Raw genomic sequence first — 19,401 nt, 5'->3', positions numbered from 1 at the left:
CTTCAAACTTGTGACTGGATACAGATTCTGCTGCTGAGTTACAGAAAGCACAGATGGCACGAGCACATCGCCAGGGCATGAAAGGGTGGTAACTAATCTTTCCTGGCATACTCTTGGTCACTAACACTCACAAATAAGAACAACCAAGAGAGGTATTTGGGACAGCTCTCAGGGGCCTAGTTGTTCAACCCAAACTGCCATCTGCAAACCCAATTAGGACAAGCTCTCCAGAATGTCTGCATCTGCGAGCTAGCCAGCGTGCAGGAAAGGTCAAACAACAGCTTCTCGCCCCTTCCAAGTTCCAACATGGCAGGCCTAACTGCAGTTTGCTGAGTGAAATCCACCGAAAGGGAAACAGTGCAAAATGGGACAGCAGTTTTCCCCAATTCACTCAATTCCTGGAACCAGGAGGGGAGTTACAGAAGAGGCCGCATGGCCCAACATTGCCCAGAGCCTACAGGAGACACAGAGCTCTGGGGGGTCCAAGATACTGTGCACCCCCAGGGCCCTCCTTCTCACCCAGGCACAAGCATGCCTTGCTGCCTGTCAGAGAAGGCAGCATTCTTGCCAAAGCGCACACACTGCTGCCTTTTCCTTGCCTCCATAATACTCAGAATGACCTGGAGGGGACAAGGGAGGGCATCAGCATAACCAAGCCTGGGGATGTCACCCCAAAGAGAGGTGCTGTAAACATCTGTCTGCTGGAAGGAAGAGATGCACACTCCTCACCACAGTAGTATTCTGGATTCAGGGACTCGCCAGTACGCAGAAAGGAGTACAGTAGGAACGCCTTGTGATACACATTCAGATCCAGGCTCAGGGGGTCCAGCTCAGGGCACGTGGAGAGGTAAGCACCAAAAGTGGCCATGGCGATGAATTTCATCAGTTCCACATTGGGAACATGGCCAAAGCTGCAATCGTAGGAGTAGACACCGCCCACCTATGGGATGGATAAAGACAATACCTCAGAGTGCGGCACTGCTGAGGACAAGGGATAGAACCAAGCCAAGGCCTTGGAGAGGCAGAAGAGTCCCCTCTGAAGGTGAACACTGCTGACAGCGACTCCTCTCCTCCCCTCTTGCCAGCAGCTGCCCGCACGCTCACAGACAACAGCAGACCTACCTGTACAAAGGAGCAGGCCACAGTGCCACTGCGGAGCTGGTTGAGTAAAGTCTCGCACACAGCCACATCAGGGACACTCGTCACACCATCCGTAATTATTATGATACCTGTGAAGAGGGCAGTATCTTAGTGCATTCTCCATCTCAACCAGATACCACTCTCCAGACATATCCACCAGGGATAAAATTTAGGCAGGGCAAAAGCAGAGAGGAAAATGCTGAGGCTGGTTTACAGCTTCCAAGGTGTTGTGGAGCTGGCAAATTTCCCAACCAGGTACAACAAAGTCCTCAGATGGGGCACAGCTCTGCACACCCCGAGCTGTTCTGAGCAACAGTCATGGCTGTGCTTCCTCACAAATCCCCTCACGGTGACAGACCACACATGGTGCAGAGTTGTTCTCCTCCCTGTTCCCACCGTCACAATTTGCCCACAGAGTGCAGAGCAATAGCTGCTGCTGAAATGTCATCCCTAACAAAAGGGTCTATGCATCAACCCTTAGAAAAATCAATCTCAGTCCAAGGCAGGAGGAATACAATCCTTCATAGGCAACTGGGCAACCCTTCATGCAGCAGAGGAAGCCAACCTGCGCTGGAGTTGGAGGGCAGCAGCTGCAGCGCCAGGATGCCCTGTCGGACCATGCTGACAAGGCCAACATCTGCAGTGACAACAGATACGCTGGGCTTCCTCCCAGACGGCTCCTGCACATCACCAGGGCTCTCTTGGCTCAGAGGAGACAGATCCATCTGGAAAAGTGAAAAAAACAACCACTAGGCCCCATGGGACAGACTTCAGCCTAGCTCTAGTTTTCATTCTCCTCACAGCCTTCAGCCTAGCACCCCATAGTACCACAGCTCTGGAGCACTTCAGCAGACTCAACTTCTAGATTTCCAGGTGCTCTCAAAATCCTAATTTCCCAGGCCCCTTAGAACAGCTGGGCAGGGCTGCTTGGGGGCAGAGGAAGTGGACAACATGCTCAGAGCTTTATTATAGGCTGATTTCTCACACTAGGGGAAAGATGAGATGTTTTGGGGTCACTAAAACCCCTCTGCAAAGCAGAGCAATTCCCAATTAAAGAGATGATTAATACCTCTTCTTTCCTTGTAGTCTAGCAGAAGCTGCAGCTATTCAGTATCTACTCAAGTAAAGCCCAAAAACACTGGAGAGGCAGAGACAGCAACATCCCACATACCAAGCACTGCAGCAGAGGGGTTGAGGAGCCTCATAAGGACAAAGTCTAGTGCCTATACATTTAACTCTGTTTAAACAGCACTCGTTATGCAGTGCTGATATAAGGAAATGTAGGCAGGTTTCTTGTGGGTCTTCTATGAAAAATACCCCTCAGGCAAAGCAAGAAATTTGTATAATTACACTGATGAGGAACCTACTGCATTCATAGTCCCCCATCTCCAGGAGGTTCTGGTAGTTCAACCCTGTAATAAACTATTGCTTCATTTTTACTGCCATGACAGAGAATGAGCAAGACCCTCCCCTGCCAAACTACAGATGCCTGGAGCTGGGAAAAGCACATTAGAACTAAGTGAACTTTTGTTCTGCACAAATGGGAGCAGTTTGTGCTCATGAGCAAAACCCATGACAATCCATCATTTTAATTTGCAAGATGCCTGAAATGCAGACACTTGTTGACAATGATATAACTAATGCAACTTCAAAAGTTAAAGACAGTTTCAGTCCCTGCCCTTCCCCTGGGACCTCCCGCCTCCACCCACAGCCTGTGGCAGGACTCACCAGTCCCTCCGGCTGCAAGCGCGTCTCTTTCCCCCCATTTGCATGAAAAAAGTTATAGGATAGTTTACCACAAGAGAAATACTACAGCGAGCAGGAATGCATACAAAGCACTGCAAAAACATCAGCTGGACACACAGGTAAAGGTATTTACTTCCTGCAGTCTTCTTTCTGTTCCAGGACTGATAGTCTTGGCATTCAAAAATATACATTTCCACTAGAATACGAGATTCGAAGCACTTCAGATATACAACTGCAATAGGTAACCAGCAGCTCACCTGGTTTTGAGACATTTTTTTTATTTTTTGCCCAAACTCTAATAACTAATGCTAAATAAGGACTAAATAATCTCAGTCAAGCCAATAATGCCTTTGACTGCAAAAATGTGCCCACAGATACAACTGTGACTGCTACATGAACATGGCAGTATCACAATGTAACCTTCATGCTCTTAATTTCCAAGATCAGGAGAGATTATCTTGATAAGAAACCCATAAACATTCTGAATCCTTACAGAGTCTCACTTTTAATTTCATCCTAAGCTGTATTTTAGAGTGCTATCATTAACTGGCTGATCCCTACATCCTGGCTACTGAACAGCATCTGCCACAGATTATAAGGAGTATTAGAATCTGCACCAGCTGTTTATTCAGTTTCATGGTCAGTTTCATGGTAACAAGGAAGTATTTTCATTCAAGATTGTAACAAGGGCCAGGGGCATATTCACAGCTACTTACAGACTGAGGATATTGGCATAATCATCTCTCCCACCATCTTCTTCGGAGAGAAAGCATATCCTACAGTTTATCCCATGATGTACAAGAAGTCAGGATGCTTTATGGTGCAATCATCTTGGGGAAAGTAACCATTCCCATCACTGGTTCGGTTCTGCTTTCCTCAGTGTTCACATCTCATAACTGGATCCCACAAAGTTCTCTTACAAACTCCTTAGCTGTTCCTTCTCCAGGCCCACACTGCTGTTCCTCTTGTTGCCACCCCCCCAGAGCAGAGATCTCCAAGGAGCCAAGAGACCCCAACCACCTCTGCCCTCCTCACCTGCGGTTTGGGTTCATACTGTTGCTGGAGCATCTCTGCCACTTTGTTCTCAAAGGCACAGAGCTGTGAGTAAACTTGGTCCAGAAAAGCCTCTCGTTTCGTCTCATCCAGCTGACAGCCCTGGAATAGTACCTGGCCCAAGGACACATGTCAGTCACCAAGTTAGGGTTTTATAACACCAGCCCCCCAAACGATATACAGGAGCACAGTTCAGACACATCCCTGACAAAGCCCAGGTCCAGCACTGGCCTCTTGTCACTATTGCTGTTTAGTGCCAACTGCCTGCGAGCAGCTCTGCGGCAGATGCTCACATCGCTCCTTGGGAAATCTCCTTCTCAGGCAAATTCCTACTTCTTCCTTCTTCCAGGATAAGCAGTTTTCAGGAGAAAGCAATGCAAGATCCTTGTTAGAAGCCCTTAACCCTGACCTGATGTCTCCAGGGAAGGCCTGTTTGTACTAATCTAACGTGCCTATAGAGCTGTGACGTTTGTGTTCAGCAGATTTAAACTTCATCAATACAAGTTGTACAAGAATATTATGCAGCATGAATATTGGCTATTATTGTACTAATAACCTTGATATATTTGAAATTAAAAGCCAAGAATATACCAGGCAAGATGTGTTCAATAAACTAGATTTTTAGTCAAAGTAGATTTAATGTCTTCTAGAGATCCTTTTACTATTAGCAAGGTATTACCCCACACAGAATTTCAGACAGTATATGTAAGAGGTATATGAGCATACTGTTCTTTTGTCATTACTGTTTTGGGATTCTTCATTCATGCAGCTTTTTTCTGCCCTATTCTTCATGAAGCATTAAGTATGATGGAGTTCATCTTAAACATTTCAAAAAAATAGAGCTTGTTGATAAATTTATATTTTAAGGTTCTGTACTTCCGTGCTTATCCCTCCATATTCAACCTGTTCAGCGTGAACACCAGTGGGACGCTCAGTGTTTCGGGATTTCAGGGTGGCTTTGCTTGTCACAGCTAGAAACTGCAGAAGGAAGGACAGTCCTTCCACCTGGCTGGCACAGCTGGACTCAACCTTAAACATCTTTTCCAACCTGAATAATTCTGAGATTCTATAGACTGATCCTATTCTCTTCCAGTAAGTGGCTGGATAAAGGAACAGGGAATTGAAATAAAGCAAAAATAAGACAGGACATCACAGAGGAGGCTGAGTGATGTGACAGAGGGAGCCTGTCACCACAGGAACTCCCTGAGCTGACAGGCATGACACTTGTGTTTACAGACGCCACCACTGTACAGGAAATCTCTGCCCACAACCAGGAGGCAAAAAAGACACAACACACAGACAACCCAACAGACAGCTGGGACACTGTTATCTACAACCCCTGAACCTCAGATGGGCAAGACCTCAGAACAACACGGGAAAACTAAATGATTACAAAACAGATAGGCATTCCAGGACAAGTGATACACGTATGTGCCTTTACTTCCACATAAGTAACATAAAGCTTATTCACTTGTACCCAAAGATTGCAGTTCCTGGCATCACACAATAAACAGGTCATTAGACAGATCCAAAGATGAAACACATAGCAATGTCACAGTGTTCAATTTAGAGTAAACAGAGGAGATGATGAGGCAAAGCATGATGGTGTCTGCTGATGACACAAAAATATCATTGGCAAATAAGGAAATTCCTGAAAATAACGTTAAAATACCGTGAGGTGGAAGGGTAAACAAGAAGGATAAACTTCAAAAACTACACTGGCACCATAAACCAGATTTTGATTTGTTAAACAGACCTGCCCCGTCTCAAGCAAAATCTCGCTGGAGCCCAGCTGGTCTCTTCAGCAAGGAGAAACATTTGTACCAGCGCAAAAAGAGAGCAAGGTTTGTAGGAAGAGGCAATTATCTTTCAATAAACCACTGCTACACAGTTGGAGCAGGCAGACAAGCTTTGGGGCACACCAAGACTTCTTGAATACTTCTAATTACAACAGGCCAAAAAGCATTAGTCAATAGAAATTAGGGGAAAAAAAAAAAGCCAAAACAACAAGCACATATTCAACACAAGGGAAATACTCCCCATGGCTCAGCTCTGAGAAGGTGCCTGTGGGTGGTGGTCTCTGCTGGGTGCTGCTCCCCCAGGAGAAACTGCTGCCTCCTCCCCAGGAAGAAGAAGTCACTCACACATCCTTTCCCAACACACCAGGCTGCACATTTAACAAGACAAGCATGCAGCACCCCAGATAACCAAGCGCGGGTACCACAAGACCCCACTTTCCCCTGTCTTCCCAGGAAGCCAACAGGGCGGGCTGCTCACACGCTGAGACGTGCCAAGGGAGAGGCTGAACTTTACCTGGTGGGACTGGAGGCCAATGATGGAGGAATACGCCTGGATGGTGACAAAGATCTCTGGCTGGTAAATAATGTCTGAACCAGGGATACGAAAAGGTCTTAACAACCCCACCAAGCATCGGGAAAGGGCATGAAACACTTCATCAAAAATTATCTCCCCTGTTGAGTCATCCTACAGAAACAGAGAAAGGAAACAGTTTTATCATCTTCTAGGACTTTCAGTCTCACTGCTCATTGCCCTAAAATGCAGAGCCAACAACAAACATCCTTCTGCAATGGCAGCTGGATTGGAATGACAGCTCTCTGCAGATGAAGGTCATATACTGAGCATTCAGCAGAGAGACGGGATCTGCCATGAAGCTGCACAGCTACATGCATTGCACTCTTTGCTCCTGGCAAAAGCAAAACCTCTGTCAAAGGTAAAACTAACACAGGAACTAATATGCTTTCTCAGCAAACTGAAAAGGGCCCAGCCTTTTCATACACAACAGCCCAAAGAAGCAGCTTCTGCACTTACCACAATCCCTGTGGAGGGGCTCAGGTCAAGCTCAATCACGAACCGGTACTGGCGGGCCAGGAAGGTGACCCGCGTGGAGGGCACGAGGAGGTAGGGCCTGGGCTGGACAGGCTCGTCTGGCTGCCACCCGTTAGGCAAGATGCTGAGAACATCAAGTTCATTTTCTGAGTTTACCTACAAAACCAAGTGAATAGTAAGCGCTGGAACATCCACCCAAGCCTCAGAGAAAGGCCCTGGGCTCCTGCAGGCTCCGAGCGGCGCAGGGCCGGCCTGTCACAGCAGGCTGCGCTGACTGCCCACCCCGGGCCCCACTCACCAGCTCGGGCTCGGGCACGGCCCAGATGACCTGGTGGAGGCGGCTGAGGACCCAGGCCAGGCGTACGTTGCGGGAGATGCGATAGTCCTTCTTCATCAGCAGGAAGACATGCCCGGCCTCCTCCACCTGCGGCGGGAGCGCAGCGGCCCAGCTCAGCCGGGGCTCGGCGGGACCCCGGGCGGGCACCCTGGTCCCACCGCGCACCCCAGGCTGCTCCAGCCCATCGCGGGCGGGCCGGCCGGCCAGCCAGCCAGCTCGCCCGCCCCCCTACTCCCCACCGCGACCCCGTGCCCCGCACGACGGCCGCCCCTCACCTCCCCTCCCAGCCCAGCCCGGCCCGGCCCGGCCCGGCCCGGCCCCGCAGCCCCGTCCCGCTCCCACCTCCGAGTCCGGCCTCTCGGCGGCCGCCATGTCCGCGCGGCCCCGCCCCGCGCCCTCTGACCTCCGCCCCTCGCGGAGCGCGGCCGACCCGGAAGCGCTGCGCTGCCGCGGTAACCGAGGCAGCCGCCATGCAGGTGAGGGCGCCGGGAGCCGGGAGCCGGGCGGGCCCGGTTGGGGACAGCGGGGCCGCCTGGGCCGGAGGCGGGAGCTGCGCCGGCGGCGTCGGGCCCCGCGTTTCGGGGGTTCCCGGCTCGAGGCGGTGACGGGCGCCGCTGCCGCTTTTGTCCCGGCCCTGGCAGGGGCCGAGCGGCGACTCCCGCCGGTGCCCGCTCCCCGCGGGCCGAGTGAGCCCGGCTGGGGGCCGGGGCGCGGCCTGAGCGGGAAACAGCCCGTGGGCTGCAGGGCTGTACGTGGGGACGCCGCTTGCAGTGCCCTCGCTGCTGCCCGGCGTAACGGGCACCGGCCCCGGCGCCACCGGCCCCGGCTGTGCCGGGAACCTGCTGCCCGGGAGCTGAGAGAGCGAAATAAGCTACTGATGGCACTCTGTACAAATTATTGCCAGTATGTCCCTTTTCTATATAAACTATTGCTGGCGCATCCCTTGCGTTCAATAGCGTTGAGTGAACTTTGTTGATGGGTGAAGGATCTGGTTACTTTTCGAAGTGCTGTGGATTTTTAGCATCCATAATGTCCGATGGGAAAGAGCTGCAGGGGTTCATGACGGGCTAATGGGCTGTAAAGATCCACCTCCTCTAGTTTGTTTGAAACCTGCTGACTTCGTTCAAGTCTCCCAGTTCTCCTACCAGAAAAGACAGTAAAAATGTATTGTCCTGCAATTCCTCACCTATAGAGTTCATTATATTGTCTCTCCTTGTTTCAGCCATTTGCACATAGTAGATTCTTTTCTGTTTTTAACTGCTGCACCCGTAGAACTGATGAATATTCTTGATCATCCTTGTTGCCTTTATTTGTAGATATTCCTACTGTATCCCTTTTCAGCTGGAGGAGCAGGAGTGACATGTGATATCCTATATGCAAACGAGGCACGTGTTTATAAAGTGACATGGTGCTTTGTTTTCTGTTGCTTCCCTAATAAATCTAGTTATCAGTTTTACTTCCTTGACTGCTTCTTGAGCCTTGGGCAGATGTTTTCATGGGTTACCCTCAGATAATCCCGATATCTTGTTTCTGAGTGATAACGTTATTTACTCAGAGAATATCATTGTGTGTCAGGATTTTTTTTTCCCCTTTGTTTTACCACGTGTTGCTTTACGTTGATCTACTCTCTCTGAATCTGACCTTTACCTCTCAGTTGTTCCACATCAGGAGGTCTTTCAGCAACCCTTCCCATAAGCGCTGTCTTTACTACCTTGGGGCAATTTAGTATTGCTAACAAACTCCTTAAAGTGCTGCTTGAATATAGCATACCCCTGCGAGAGGCACGGCGGTCCTTGGAAGCACTGGGCAGCCTTGTTGTGTGCATGCCTTGCAGTGCTTACACCTGCTTCCAGCTCTTAATGGTGTTGGAGGGAGCCTGTGGAAGAAGAAGCCTCGGAGTGCGCTGCTGCCGCAAGGGCAATGTGTCTGCAATAGGATTTCACTCACCCTCTTGAGGGCTGTTTGGGTAAGCACAGGCGATGGACCAGGGAATTGTTGTGGGTGCACATGTCTGGCACCCCGGCACCAGAACACTGGCTGCCTGCCCAGCTCGTAATACAGGCATTAGTTAGTCTTGCACAAACACAGCACACACAAACAGTTGAGTTTGTAAACTCATTTCTTAATTGCACAGGAACTGACCGGTTCCATCACAAGATGGAGGAGAGTGGTTTTGTCTCGAGGCAGAACACACGGCAGTCCACTCTGTGAACACGCTCCATGGACTGGGGATCACCTTTTAACAAAGTTGAATCAGCCGTGTCTTCAAAAGTGTTTAAGCGAAGTGACGCCTGATAAGTGATTACTAAAAAAAGCCTCTATAGTCTTACAGACCATAAATCAAATAAAATAGTTTTGTATTCTTGTGAACATGGGCGATACCTGATAATCCCTCCAGTGAATCTCACGCTGGTCCAGTGCATTTAAACAGAATGACAACAAAACCAATAGCAAGCGTGCCAAGAGGCTGAGTCACTCTATCTGCCTTCCCAATCGGCATTCCCTTTCTATTATTTGATTGCTTTGTCCCACCCTCCTCATGGATTATTATTGTATGGTTCTTGACTTACATGAACACTTCATTAGGGCTGGGACTTTAATTATGTTTTGCGCAATACTGTAGTATGAAGAAGTTAGAATAGATTCTAGAGGGTTTTTGCAAGAGTCAAGGATATGCCTTGGTGTCTTTAGCAACAGATCCCCTGTCCCAACACTTTATCTGTCACCATCCTCCCTCATCCCAGGATCTCAGTGGAAAAGGTAAACAACATAATCCAGCACAAGAGCTGGGAGGTGACCTGTACGTGTGGTGGTATGTGTGGTCTCTGTCTCGACGGGGCCTCCCGTGGTGGGTACAGCATGAATACAGTAGGAACTTCCAGTTCCTTTAGCAGCTGGAAGTGGCACTTGGGAAAGAAGAAAGTGAAGAATGATGCAAAGGGGAGAAACTGGAATCTTGAGGCTGTGGACTTGGTACTCATTTTGCAAAGGGCTGTTTTGGATGAAGACATCAGTGCGCCCACATCTGCTGTCAGAAAAGGTTGAGGCAATGCTAATCTGCTTTGAGCTGGATGAGTTTAAGTGGCTCACAAAGGTGGTGTGAACTAACTTTGATGACTTTGCCTGATGTGGTAAAAAGATAATGTCTTCACTACATTCATGTAAATCTTAAAGAGGACAGCTAGCCAAGGGTTTGTCTCAGGGCCATGTCTCTTGCCTAAGTGTTCTGACCCAAGAGGAAGGGGTCAGTGTGAAACCATAGGATTTTTCTCTCCAGAGTCTCTGTTTGCTCCCCCTGAAAAGTAGTCTCTCTGTAGGAGAAATGGGACTGTGGCTGCATGTGTATGGATCCACAACACCTGGGGAATGCGTTTTGTCCTCATCCCTTGTCTTTCCTGCCTATTTTTAGAGAGAGGAGAAGCAGCTGGAGCTGACCCTGGAGGCGCTCATCAGTCAGGTGGCCGACCTGAAGAACTCCTTGGTCAGTTTTATCTACAAGCTGGAGAATGAGTATGACCGACTCACATGGTAAGGTTTCTCACAGAGCTGGGAACACTGACAGTCACTGCTGAAGCTGTTCCTGACTTGGCTCAAATGGCCACAAAGTATAATTAAAAAACATTAGCCTGCTGTCAGTAGGTTTCATGCTGTAGAGTCACGCTAGTATCTTTTAATCTAGGCTTTTTATGAGAACTAGTGTAGTTACTTGGATCTGCAGGGACTGGAAGCTGCTTGAACAAAATATCCCAGATACCCACATACTCTATAAAATGAGCAATGTTTTTTTTTCAGTATTTCTTGACCTTTCTGTCTTTTTCTAGCTTTGGTATAAACTGAGCTCTTGTGTTTTGCTGGTCCTGCATGTTTCTCCAGACAGTTTGAGAGACATGCAAGGTGGCATTCTCCTCCTGATTGAAGATGTTGTATCTACAGCTTAATAAACTATACAGTATCTTAAACAGTGTCTGCCACTGCAGCAAAGCTTCACAGGCAATTAGTGTTTATAGTTCATGTTGCAGAAGGCAGGAGAGGTGGTGAATCCCTGGGGGGAGCAAGCTGAAGGGGACTTTCTTGACAAGATTACCAGTTATTTTGTTTCATTATTCCTTAGTCTGGAGAGCCAAGCTATAAATATAATCTCTCCTGGCTGTACTGCTTAGGAGATAAATGATAGTGATAAAGAAATCATTACTTCTGTGTGCTACTGGAATCCCAAACATCTGCCACTTCCAGGGCTACTGCTTGTAACGTCCCTGAGCTATTTGCAGCATAGTATGTAGGGACTGGGATTTGTCTACACCTGCACATTCAGCTCTAGGTTTCTTGGCTTGCTGGCTGGAATAGGCTGATTTGAGGAGTAATGGCTGTTTTCCTCACTCTCCAGCCATTTGAGTGAAGAAGAGATAAAAGCCCTCTGTGGCATTCCTTTCCATCTTATGTCCTCTTTGTTTGCTTTCCCAGGCCTTCAGTTCTGGACAGCTTTGCATTGCTGTCAGGGCAGCTGAACACCTTGAATAAAGTGCTAAAGCACGAGAAGACCCCACTGTTGCGAAACCAGGTTATCATACCCCTAGTGCTGTCTCCAGACCGCGATGAGGAGATCATGGTAAGAAACTTCCCTTTGACTGTTGGCCTTGGAGCATCAGAAAGTGGTTGTGCATCTGCTCCAGATTGCCATTCCTCAGCTCTGGGTGTAGAGAAGGGAAAGGTGTTGAGTAGTTTGCCTGGGAGCTGCTTTGCTGGGGGGCTTTCACCTACAAACACTTGAACTGGATACACTTTACAGAAGGTGTTCCTGTTTATGAATATGTTATTTTCACGACGTTGGAGCTGAAAGAGATCATGTCCTGTTGTGTAACTGGAAGGCCTCCTTGCAAGCTCCTGGTTTCCTCTGCCATAGCTGTGCTGTTTCTGTCAGATATTTCCATCTAGACTTCTCTGTTTGTCATCTGACCAACACAGAGTGTGTTACAGAACTTCTGGCATGCACTGGCAATGTTTATTCTCTGCTTGAGTGAGAAAAAATTTCAACTGATCATGGCTACGCTGGTGGGTTTGCACTGCAGAACCCTGTGGGTTGCTCTGACTGAACAGGCAGAGTGCAAATTCCTAGACAAATTGTTGAAACCTCCTAACACTGCCCAGATTGAGGTTTCCCCACAGCAAGCTGCTGGCCTTGCGCTCTGGTCTTGAGCTGCCGGAGCGCTGGGCTGGAGGAGGCTCTGAGTGTGTCTTGTCCAACCGTCACAGCGGCAGACAGAGGGGCGCGTGCCGGTGTTCAGCCATGAGGTCGTGCCCGACCATCTTCGAACTAAGCCTGACCCCGAGGTGGAAGAGCAGGAGAAGCAGCTAATCACAGATGCAGCTCGAATTAGCCCTGATGTGGCACAGGTGGGTGAAGAAGTTTGATATTTCTGCCTATTAGTCCTCAAGCACAAGATGCCCTTTAACTCTGCTTCCTTCACCCTTCCACCTGACAGTTTTCTTTTTGGCTGTGTCCTTTTCTGTCCAAGATTTCTCCAGCTGACCCTAGCTGAGGTTTGGGTTCCTCCACAGTTTCAGAAAGCAAGGGTATCCAGCCCACTGGCTGTTCACAGGAGGTGCCATCAAACCCGTCAGAGAAAGACGAAGGTTATCCTGTCCCCATAGTCCCCTCCTGCATGCATCAGCATTGGGCTGTCTAGGCGCTGCCACCAAAATGCTTATGTTTGGTTCCACAGATCCGGGGAAGAGAAAGTTTGTTCATTTACCTTGCTGACTTGTACTGAGTTGGAGGTATCCTGGTGGTTTATGATGGTTTTCATTTTGCAGAAACAGATCCAAAGTCTGAACAAAATGTGCTCAAATCTGCTGGAGAAAATCAGTAAGGAGGAGCGTGAATCTGAAAGTGGAGGTACGTCACTGGGGTGGAAGTGGGGTGCAGGGTCCAAGCAGCAGGCTTGGAAGGTAGCGCCAAAATAGGTAAATCAAAGAGCCTGAAGTGTGGGAAATGCAGAAGAGAAGCACAGACGAAAGCATTCCAGAAGATGCAAGATTTGTTCTGGAGCACCCTAATTTGAAAAGGGGTCCTGTGGGTGTGATGGGTCCTGCTTGTGTGACCTGTTCATGGCAGGAAGGTCATTCCAACCCTTTGCCATATCCCCGTTTGAGAAGGTGGTAGGTATTTACCAAGAAAACATCCCAGTCAACTTGGATTAATAAAAATAGCTGTGAAAATGCAGTGGCAGTGAATGGGAAACCCCTTAGTCATGTTCTGAATGAGTCCACATGTTTGTTGGCAGGCTTTTGTGTGACATCCTCTAGATGATGGCTGCTTCAGACTCATGGTCAACTTTTTCTGCTTCTGACTCTGATTTTTTTGGTCTCTGCCATCAGCTGTTCACTATTCCTAGGAGTGCTATGCACAACTCTCAAAGGCAGTGGTGCTTTGGGTTCTTTTGTAATTTTTTTGACACACACATAGTGTGAACAAGGACCCAAGGACAGGTTCTGTCTGGTTTCCACGGTCAATAGAATAACTGGGCAGGCGTGTGTTAGAAAAACCTGTAGACACTGTGCTGCTCATGAGCCTCCAAAAGAGGATGTTGCCATTGTTTATCCTAAACGCAGTGCTTGTTACCTGCCATAGGATTCAGCATGGACAGGGCTTTAGTGGGAACATTCTTATGGGCATGGAGGAGTTGGCTCCCTCTCTCCTCCGTCCCTGAGCAGTATACGACCTGCAGGCAGCAGAGAAACCCTTGAATCACCACTGTCCCTGGATTTTGCATCTTCTTTGACCCTGCTGAAACTCTTAGGACAGCTTGCTAGAAGCTGATCTCTTACATGCGTTGAAATAGCAGACAAGTAAATTCAGGACCAGCTGTGCCACTTTTTAGACTTGATTGCCAAAGTGCTTCAAAATCTCTTATTTTTCTACAGGTTTGCGACAGAACAAGCAGACTTTCAACCCTGCAGATACTAATGCACTGGTAGCAGCTGTGGCCTTTGGGAAAGGGTTGTCAAATCGGCGACCCCCTGGCTCTGGAGCATCTGTCCAGTCAGGTCAGCCAGGAGCTGGTGCCATCATTGCAGGTGCTTCGGGCATGCAGCAGGTCTCCATGTCGGGCGCACCAGCTCAGCAGCAGCCGATGCTGGCAGGAGTGCAGATGGCACAAACAGGACAGCCAGGTAAATAAGTTGCATATCTGAGGGTGATGGAAATGCAGGGAGCAAGAAAGACAAATGCAGATGTAGAGATCCTTCCCCAGGCACCTTTTAGATATAACCAAGTAAGAGGTTCCTTTCTGGCCTTTGTAACATGAGGCAGGTTGTAACAGCAGAGTACCACCTGCTTCACATTGGCTGTGAGGTTGAAATGGATTCCAGCCATCTGGCTGCGGCTTCTTAACTCACACTGCAATACCATTTTAATAATAGACTTAGTGAACACAGGATTTAGTGTGGAGGGAGATCACAGTATAGTTTTGCAGGGATCTAAGCTGGGTTTTTTGCTGTCAAATTTAAGTTCTGGGTAGGCAATAGAGTGGAAAAGTTTTATGATAATGAGTTATTTAAGGTAAGAAAAAAACAAAAGCTGTCTATAAAGAGTCACAGAAGGATTTAACGTACAAAGTGACTTGACTTAATAATAGTAGATTACATTTGTATTAAGTATAAGGTGAAACATATAGGCATAGCAATTTGACTTTACATGTCCAGCACCTGGACTCTAACCTAGTTGCTTGTATTTGGGGAATAGATACATGATATAATAGTTCTGTAAAGACATTAATTGGATGTTCAGTTGGGGCAAAAATGCAAACCAGATGTAGGAATTACTGTAAATGGAACAGAGAAACAGAGGGCATTTGTATAAATCCTTTGGGCACCTACACTTGAAATGTTATGTGCAGTTCTGATCTCTGCTACTGACGATAGTTTTGGGGTAAGGAGAAGAAAGTGTAGAAGCCTATAAAATCCCAAATTGTGTACAGCAGGTGAATGGGGAATGATTGTTCACTGTTTCTCATGATCCCGAAGGACTGATGAAAGTGCACCAATGAAAATATCAGCTTGGAGATTCAAAACAAAAGGGAGATACTTTTCCGAACACTGAGTAATTACTCTGTAGAACACATTGCCAAGTGTGTGATGGGTACCTAAATTTTTTATGAGATGGAAAAGTAAGTAAGTAGGTGAATTTCTGGATGAAAAATCAATCAGCAGCTAATCCCAAAAGACACCACCTCTCACTCCAAGTCCCTGAGCCACAGTATGTTGGAAGCTGAGTGGGTATTCTGCAGGGCTATCACTGCAGGCTTGCCCTGTTCTGGTATGTCTTCTGCTGTCAGGAGTGGGTTTGGCCTGGGGGACCTGCTGGCCTAACCCTGTGCTGTCATTCTTTTGTTCATGTTAATTGAGATTTTCAATATCAGATATCATAATTGGTGTTTTCTTGTCTGTGTAATGACTGTTGTTCAGAAATGAACTTGAGCAACAATATTAATCCTAAGTTAATGATGTATTTATATAAGAGTTAGAAAGTAATTTCCACTGTGATTTGGAAACAAAGAGGGCTCCTGTGATTTCTGGCTGTGTACCCACAAACACTGTCTCCAGGACGGGCAGGCAGTTGCTGCCGTGCAGTAAGCAGAGCGCTGATAACACGAGCACTTTTCCAGCTGGTGGTACCCGCAATTCCCTTTCCATAACAGCAGCTATAATGGGTTTCACCAAAGGCCAGTCCCGCTATCCCGCTTTTGATAGTGCCCGTAGCCGAGGCTGAAAGGATATAAGAACAAAGTATATCCTAACAGCTGTTGTTGTTTAAGGTTTTTAAGCCAGAGTTTGGTTTGAGACCGGTGCGTATAGCAGCCAACAATTTCCACAGTTCCTTTTTGAACTGCAATTTTTACTTCTACAGCACCTATGGCAGTATGTCCCACAGCTTTATCCCATTTTGCTTTTAAAAAAATCCTCTTTATGTTTAAATCTTTTGCCTGTTAATTTTATTGCATGTTTCCTTTTTAGCTGTCTTGTAGGAAACAGTGCACAATTATTCCTCAGTTGCTTTCTTCTACAAGTTTTCATTTTTTGAAGGCTGTCATGTCCTCCTCCCTTTGTCCATCTTTTTTCTTTCTAGCTAATGAGTCCTATTCTGTTTATCTGTCTTTGTTTAAATTACAGTCTATCTCATGCCATCCTTGTCACACTTACCTGCACCTTTTCTGTTTGTTTTCAAGACTGGGAGCAGAAGCGTTCACAGTATTCCAGATGTGGGTGAACCATACAGTCCTGTTCCCTCTTCCTTTTGGAGTAATGTCTTAATGAATTTGTCTACCGATGGTTAGTGCTGAAGTGATACCAGGTTGCCTGTCAACTCATTGCAGGCAGGGACTCGCTTTGGATATGTTTGAGAAAGTTTAATTTAATCATCTTTATTCTTTCAACCATTTGCTCATCAGATCTTTTCTTGTCCTGCTGCACTGTGGGTTTAATTTTCAAAAGTTGTCCCCTTTTTCTGTTCTGATTTGAACACACATCACACTTTCTGAAGGAGTGCTCTTTGAATATCCACCTGTGCTGGATATGCTGTCCTTTTGATTCGTTTTCTGATCATCTTGGTTTTGTCTAGCACTGTACACTTATTGTCAGCTGCTATGATGTCTTTGAACACACTCCCATGTGTGATTGTTATCAGCAAAGAGTAATAATGTCCAAGAGGTGGATATGGGATCTGGGAGAGACTTAGTAATTTAAATATATGTCCTGACTATTTAATGCTACATGGAAGGGTATACAGGCTCTTGTGTTTGCCTCTCTGGAGTGGAAGTGGAGATTAGTCTGGGTACTTCTGTGAGACCGAACAAGTCCCAGGCTCCTGTAGGAGCCTCCTGACAAAGAGGAAAGCTTGTCTAAGATGGAACAAGGACAGAATTTAAGGGGACAGCAGGGGGACACAGGAATTGTCAAGATTTCTCAACAGAGAAAGATGCCAATTTGCAGAAGAGTTTGATTGTGCTAGGTCAGAAGCTGGAAGATGCTGTAGCAGGTAAGCCTGGTGTGGTACCTGGAGTGGAACAGGAAAAGCCCAGACAGGGTTGTTGTGAGTCTTGCATGCTCCTGGGGAAATGTCCTCTCAGGCAGCTGATTTTACACTGCTTTTTCTTTTTCTTTTGTCTCTCTCCAGGAAAAATGCCGAGTGGCATAAAAACAAACATCAAATCTGCCTCAATGCATCCATATCAGAGATGAGCTGAGATGAACCAGACCCAGGGAACAGCAGTTACCAGCACTGTCCCTGCTGCAGCCGCCACATCTGGATTCCTTCTAGGACTTCCAAGTCCCTTCACACACACCATACCCAGGGAGCCAGGGGTTATGAGGCACTTCCTTGGGTTTTATTTAGTGCTGGGTGGCTTGTGTGGACCCGCTAATGCCATGTTCTCCTGGACTCAAGTACTTCTCTGTTCAGTTGGAGCAGAAGACTTTGTTTCTGGTACTGATTCCATCTCCTTCAGGTCTGGCCTGCAGGATGCGTACCCTTTCCTGATACAGAACCTGAAGAGCTGCACAGAGCACTCTGTCCATTTCTGCTTGTTCACTCGAGATATTCTTGCTTTCCTCCCTCTTGTTGAATAAAGACCTTGTTCTGCACACTGTGAGATGCTGGTGTTGGGTCATAAAGACTCTCATTTCCCTTTGGGTAAGGCTACAGAGCAGCTTCAATCTAAAATATACAGAAAACATTGGAGGCTGAGTGCTGAAGCTGTAGGCTTATGTGTAAAGGGCTGTTATAAAGTGAGTCAGCAGGCTACAAACATAAGCAGTAAACATCTTGTTCATTGTAAACCCATTATGACTATTCCCCAGAAAGCAAAATACTGGGAAGGACTATTACAGGGCCCACAACAAGAAGGCAACATTTCAGGAACAGAAGCACAGAGCTTTTGTATTCCGGTGCTGCTACAAATCCCAACTGGGTCCGATATCACTTCCATAGTTCTCTGCTTCTGTGTTTCCTATGAAGTTTCTTAGCTACTTCATATACCCTCAGAGAGGTATTTCAATGTGCTCACGACCAGGGCACCTCTGAATTGGCCAGGCTGTGACATCTGGCCTGTTTCTCTTTGGAAGTGGGCATTTTGAAGCCATCCCTGTTCTACTTTCTGCCCTTGAGTTGTAACATATAATCTGCCTAATGAATTTATTTGGAGAACAGGGGGACGGGATGCATACTCAAGAGCACCATCCTAAAGACAATCGTTCTGCCTCTTGGTGCTCTTGCCTGGGCTTCCCTTTGGACTTGTGGTGAAAGCCAGCACTGTATTTTACTCAATAGCATCTGTCAGCAATCTTACGGGTGAGGAAATCTCCACTCAGCAGATACAGCCTGCAGCTGCTCCCGCGCTGCTTGCCTCTGAGCTAAGCAGATCCAGCTTATTTGTAGCGGCTGTGGGCTGTTCTCTCAAAATAAAACCTTCCATAAAGCTGTGACTAGGGCAGTTATTGACCCATTTTGAAGTGTGGGCCCTTGAAAAGCACTGAACTGAGAAGTAGGAAGCTGAGCTGGAAGCACAAGCAGCTTATACGAAAAGCAAAGCCGCTCTACTGCAAACGAGCCCGGTGACGTGTCCGCAATGGCACCAGCCCAGCCAGACAGATGGGATTGCTTTTTGCTCCTTATGAACGCGGACCATGACGGGGAGCTGGTGTGAAGGCAGGGCCACAATGCTGGCTCCGTGCAGGGGTTTTGTGGGGCCTGGAGCCGCTGGCAGGGGAGTCAGAGCCTGCAGGGTTGTGCCCTATGACGGGCTGAGCACCGCGGGGACGGCTGTTCCCTGCTCTGTCTCACGTCCCTGCATTGGCTGGAAAGGCATGCAGAACACTGTCAGAGGAACGCATGTCAGATCCCTGGCACTAATCATCCACAGAGCCTCAGCTCTAAGAATCTGCTTCACTTTGTCGCCTCAGACCGGCTTCCTTATAAAGCTAAAACGTCTCATCACGGGAGCGCCGGGGCCGTGGGGCAGGCTGGGGCACAGGCAGAGCGTGGTGCCTGCTACCCGCGCTAACCCGGCTCTCCCGAAAACGCCTCCAGTGGGGCAGGCCAGACCTTTCACACACTTGGACGGGAGGAAGGGAAATACAGGCAGGGTTTTTTTCCGTAGATTATAGAGACGGGGAGGCCGGCGGGGCTGCCAGCGTAACTTCCTGCATGACACAGGCTGCCCTGAATTAGTTCTTGTGTAAATTGGAGCACTGTTGTTAGGAAAACAGTTGAACTGATAATCTCT

At 47.8% G+C, this 19,401-nt stretch overlaps 2 protein-coding genes across 7 annotated transcripts in view; one reads left to right on the top strand and one right to left on the bottom strand.

The window, feature by feature from the left end:
• Nucleotides 1-7,501, bottom strand: part of SZT2 (SZT2 subunit of KICSTOR complex) — a 56,387-nt gene extending 48,886 nt beyond the window's left edge. For all 5 annotated transcript variants that reach the window (XM_080348632.1, XM_080348635.1, XM_080348633.1 and 2 more), the window contains exons 1-8: nt 7,466-7,501; nt 7,085-7,210; nt 6,769-6,942; nt 6,253-6,423; nt 3,922-4,053; nt 1,706-1,865; nt 1,123-1,229; nt 730-940 (exon numbers count right to left, since the gene is read on the bottom strand). In XM_080348632.1, coding sequence (XP_080204758.1) covers nt 730-940; nt 1,123-1,229; nt 1,706-1,865; nt 3,922-4,053; nt 6,253-6,423; nt 6,769-6,942; nt 7,085-7,210; nt 7,466-7,495 — 1,111 coding nt within the window. In that variant the 5' untranslated portion in view covers nt 7,496-7,501. The remainder of the gene's footprint in view (nt 1-729; nt 941-1,122; nt 1,230-1,705; nt 1,866-3,921; nt 4,054-6,252; nt 6,424-6,768; nt 6,943-7,084; nt 7,211-7,465) is intronic.
• Nucleotides 7,502-7,534: 33 nt separating this feature from the next.
• MED8 (mediator complex subunit 8) lies at nt 7,535-17,755 on the top strand. 2 transcript variants are annotated; one of them, XM_080349060.1, is made up of 7 exons: nt 7,535-7,599; nt 10,533-10,651; nt 11,585-11,729; nt 12,374-12,514; nt 12,941-13,016; nt 14,045-14,293; nt 17,295-17,755. In XM_080349060.1, the coding sequence occupies exons 1-7, from the start codon at nt 7,594-7,596 to the stop codon at nt 17,357-17,359; spliced, it is 801 nt and encodes a 266-aa protein (XP_080205186.1). In that variant the 5' UTR covers nt 7,535-7,593; the 3' UTR covers nt 17,360-17,755. The 2 variants fall into 2 exon arrangements, with proteins under 2 accessions (XP_080205186.1, XP_080205185.1); XM_080349059.1 differs by having other exon boundaries at nt 12,935-13,016.
• Nucleotides 17,756-19,401: the final 1,646 nt, after the last annotated feature.

The sequence above is a fragment of the Nesoenas mayeri genome (assembly GCF_963082525.1).
Source record: "Nesoenas mayeri genome assembly, chromosome: 8".
Lineage (NCBI taxonomy): Eukaryota > Metazoa > Chordata > Aves > Columbiformes > Columbidae > Nesoenas > Nesoenas mayeri.
The sequence above is the reverse complement of the archived record's forward strand: the minus strand, read 5'-3'. Positions and strand labels throughout refer to the sequence as shown.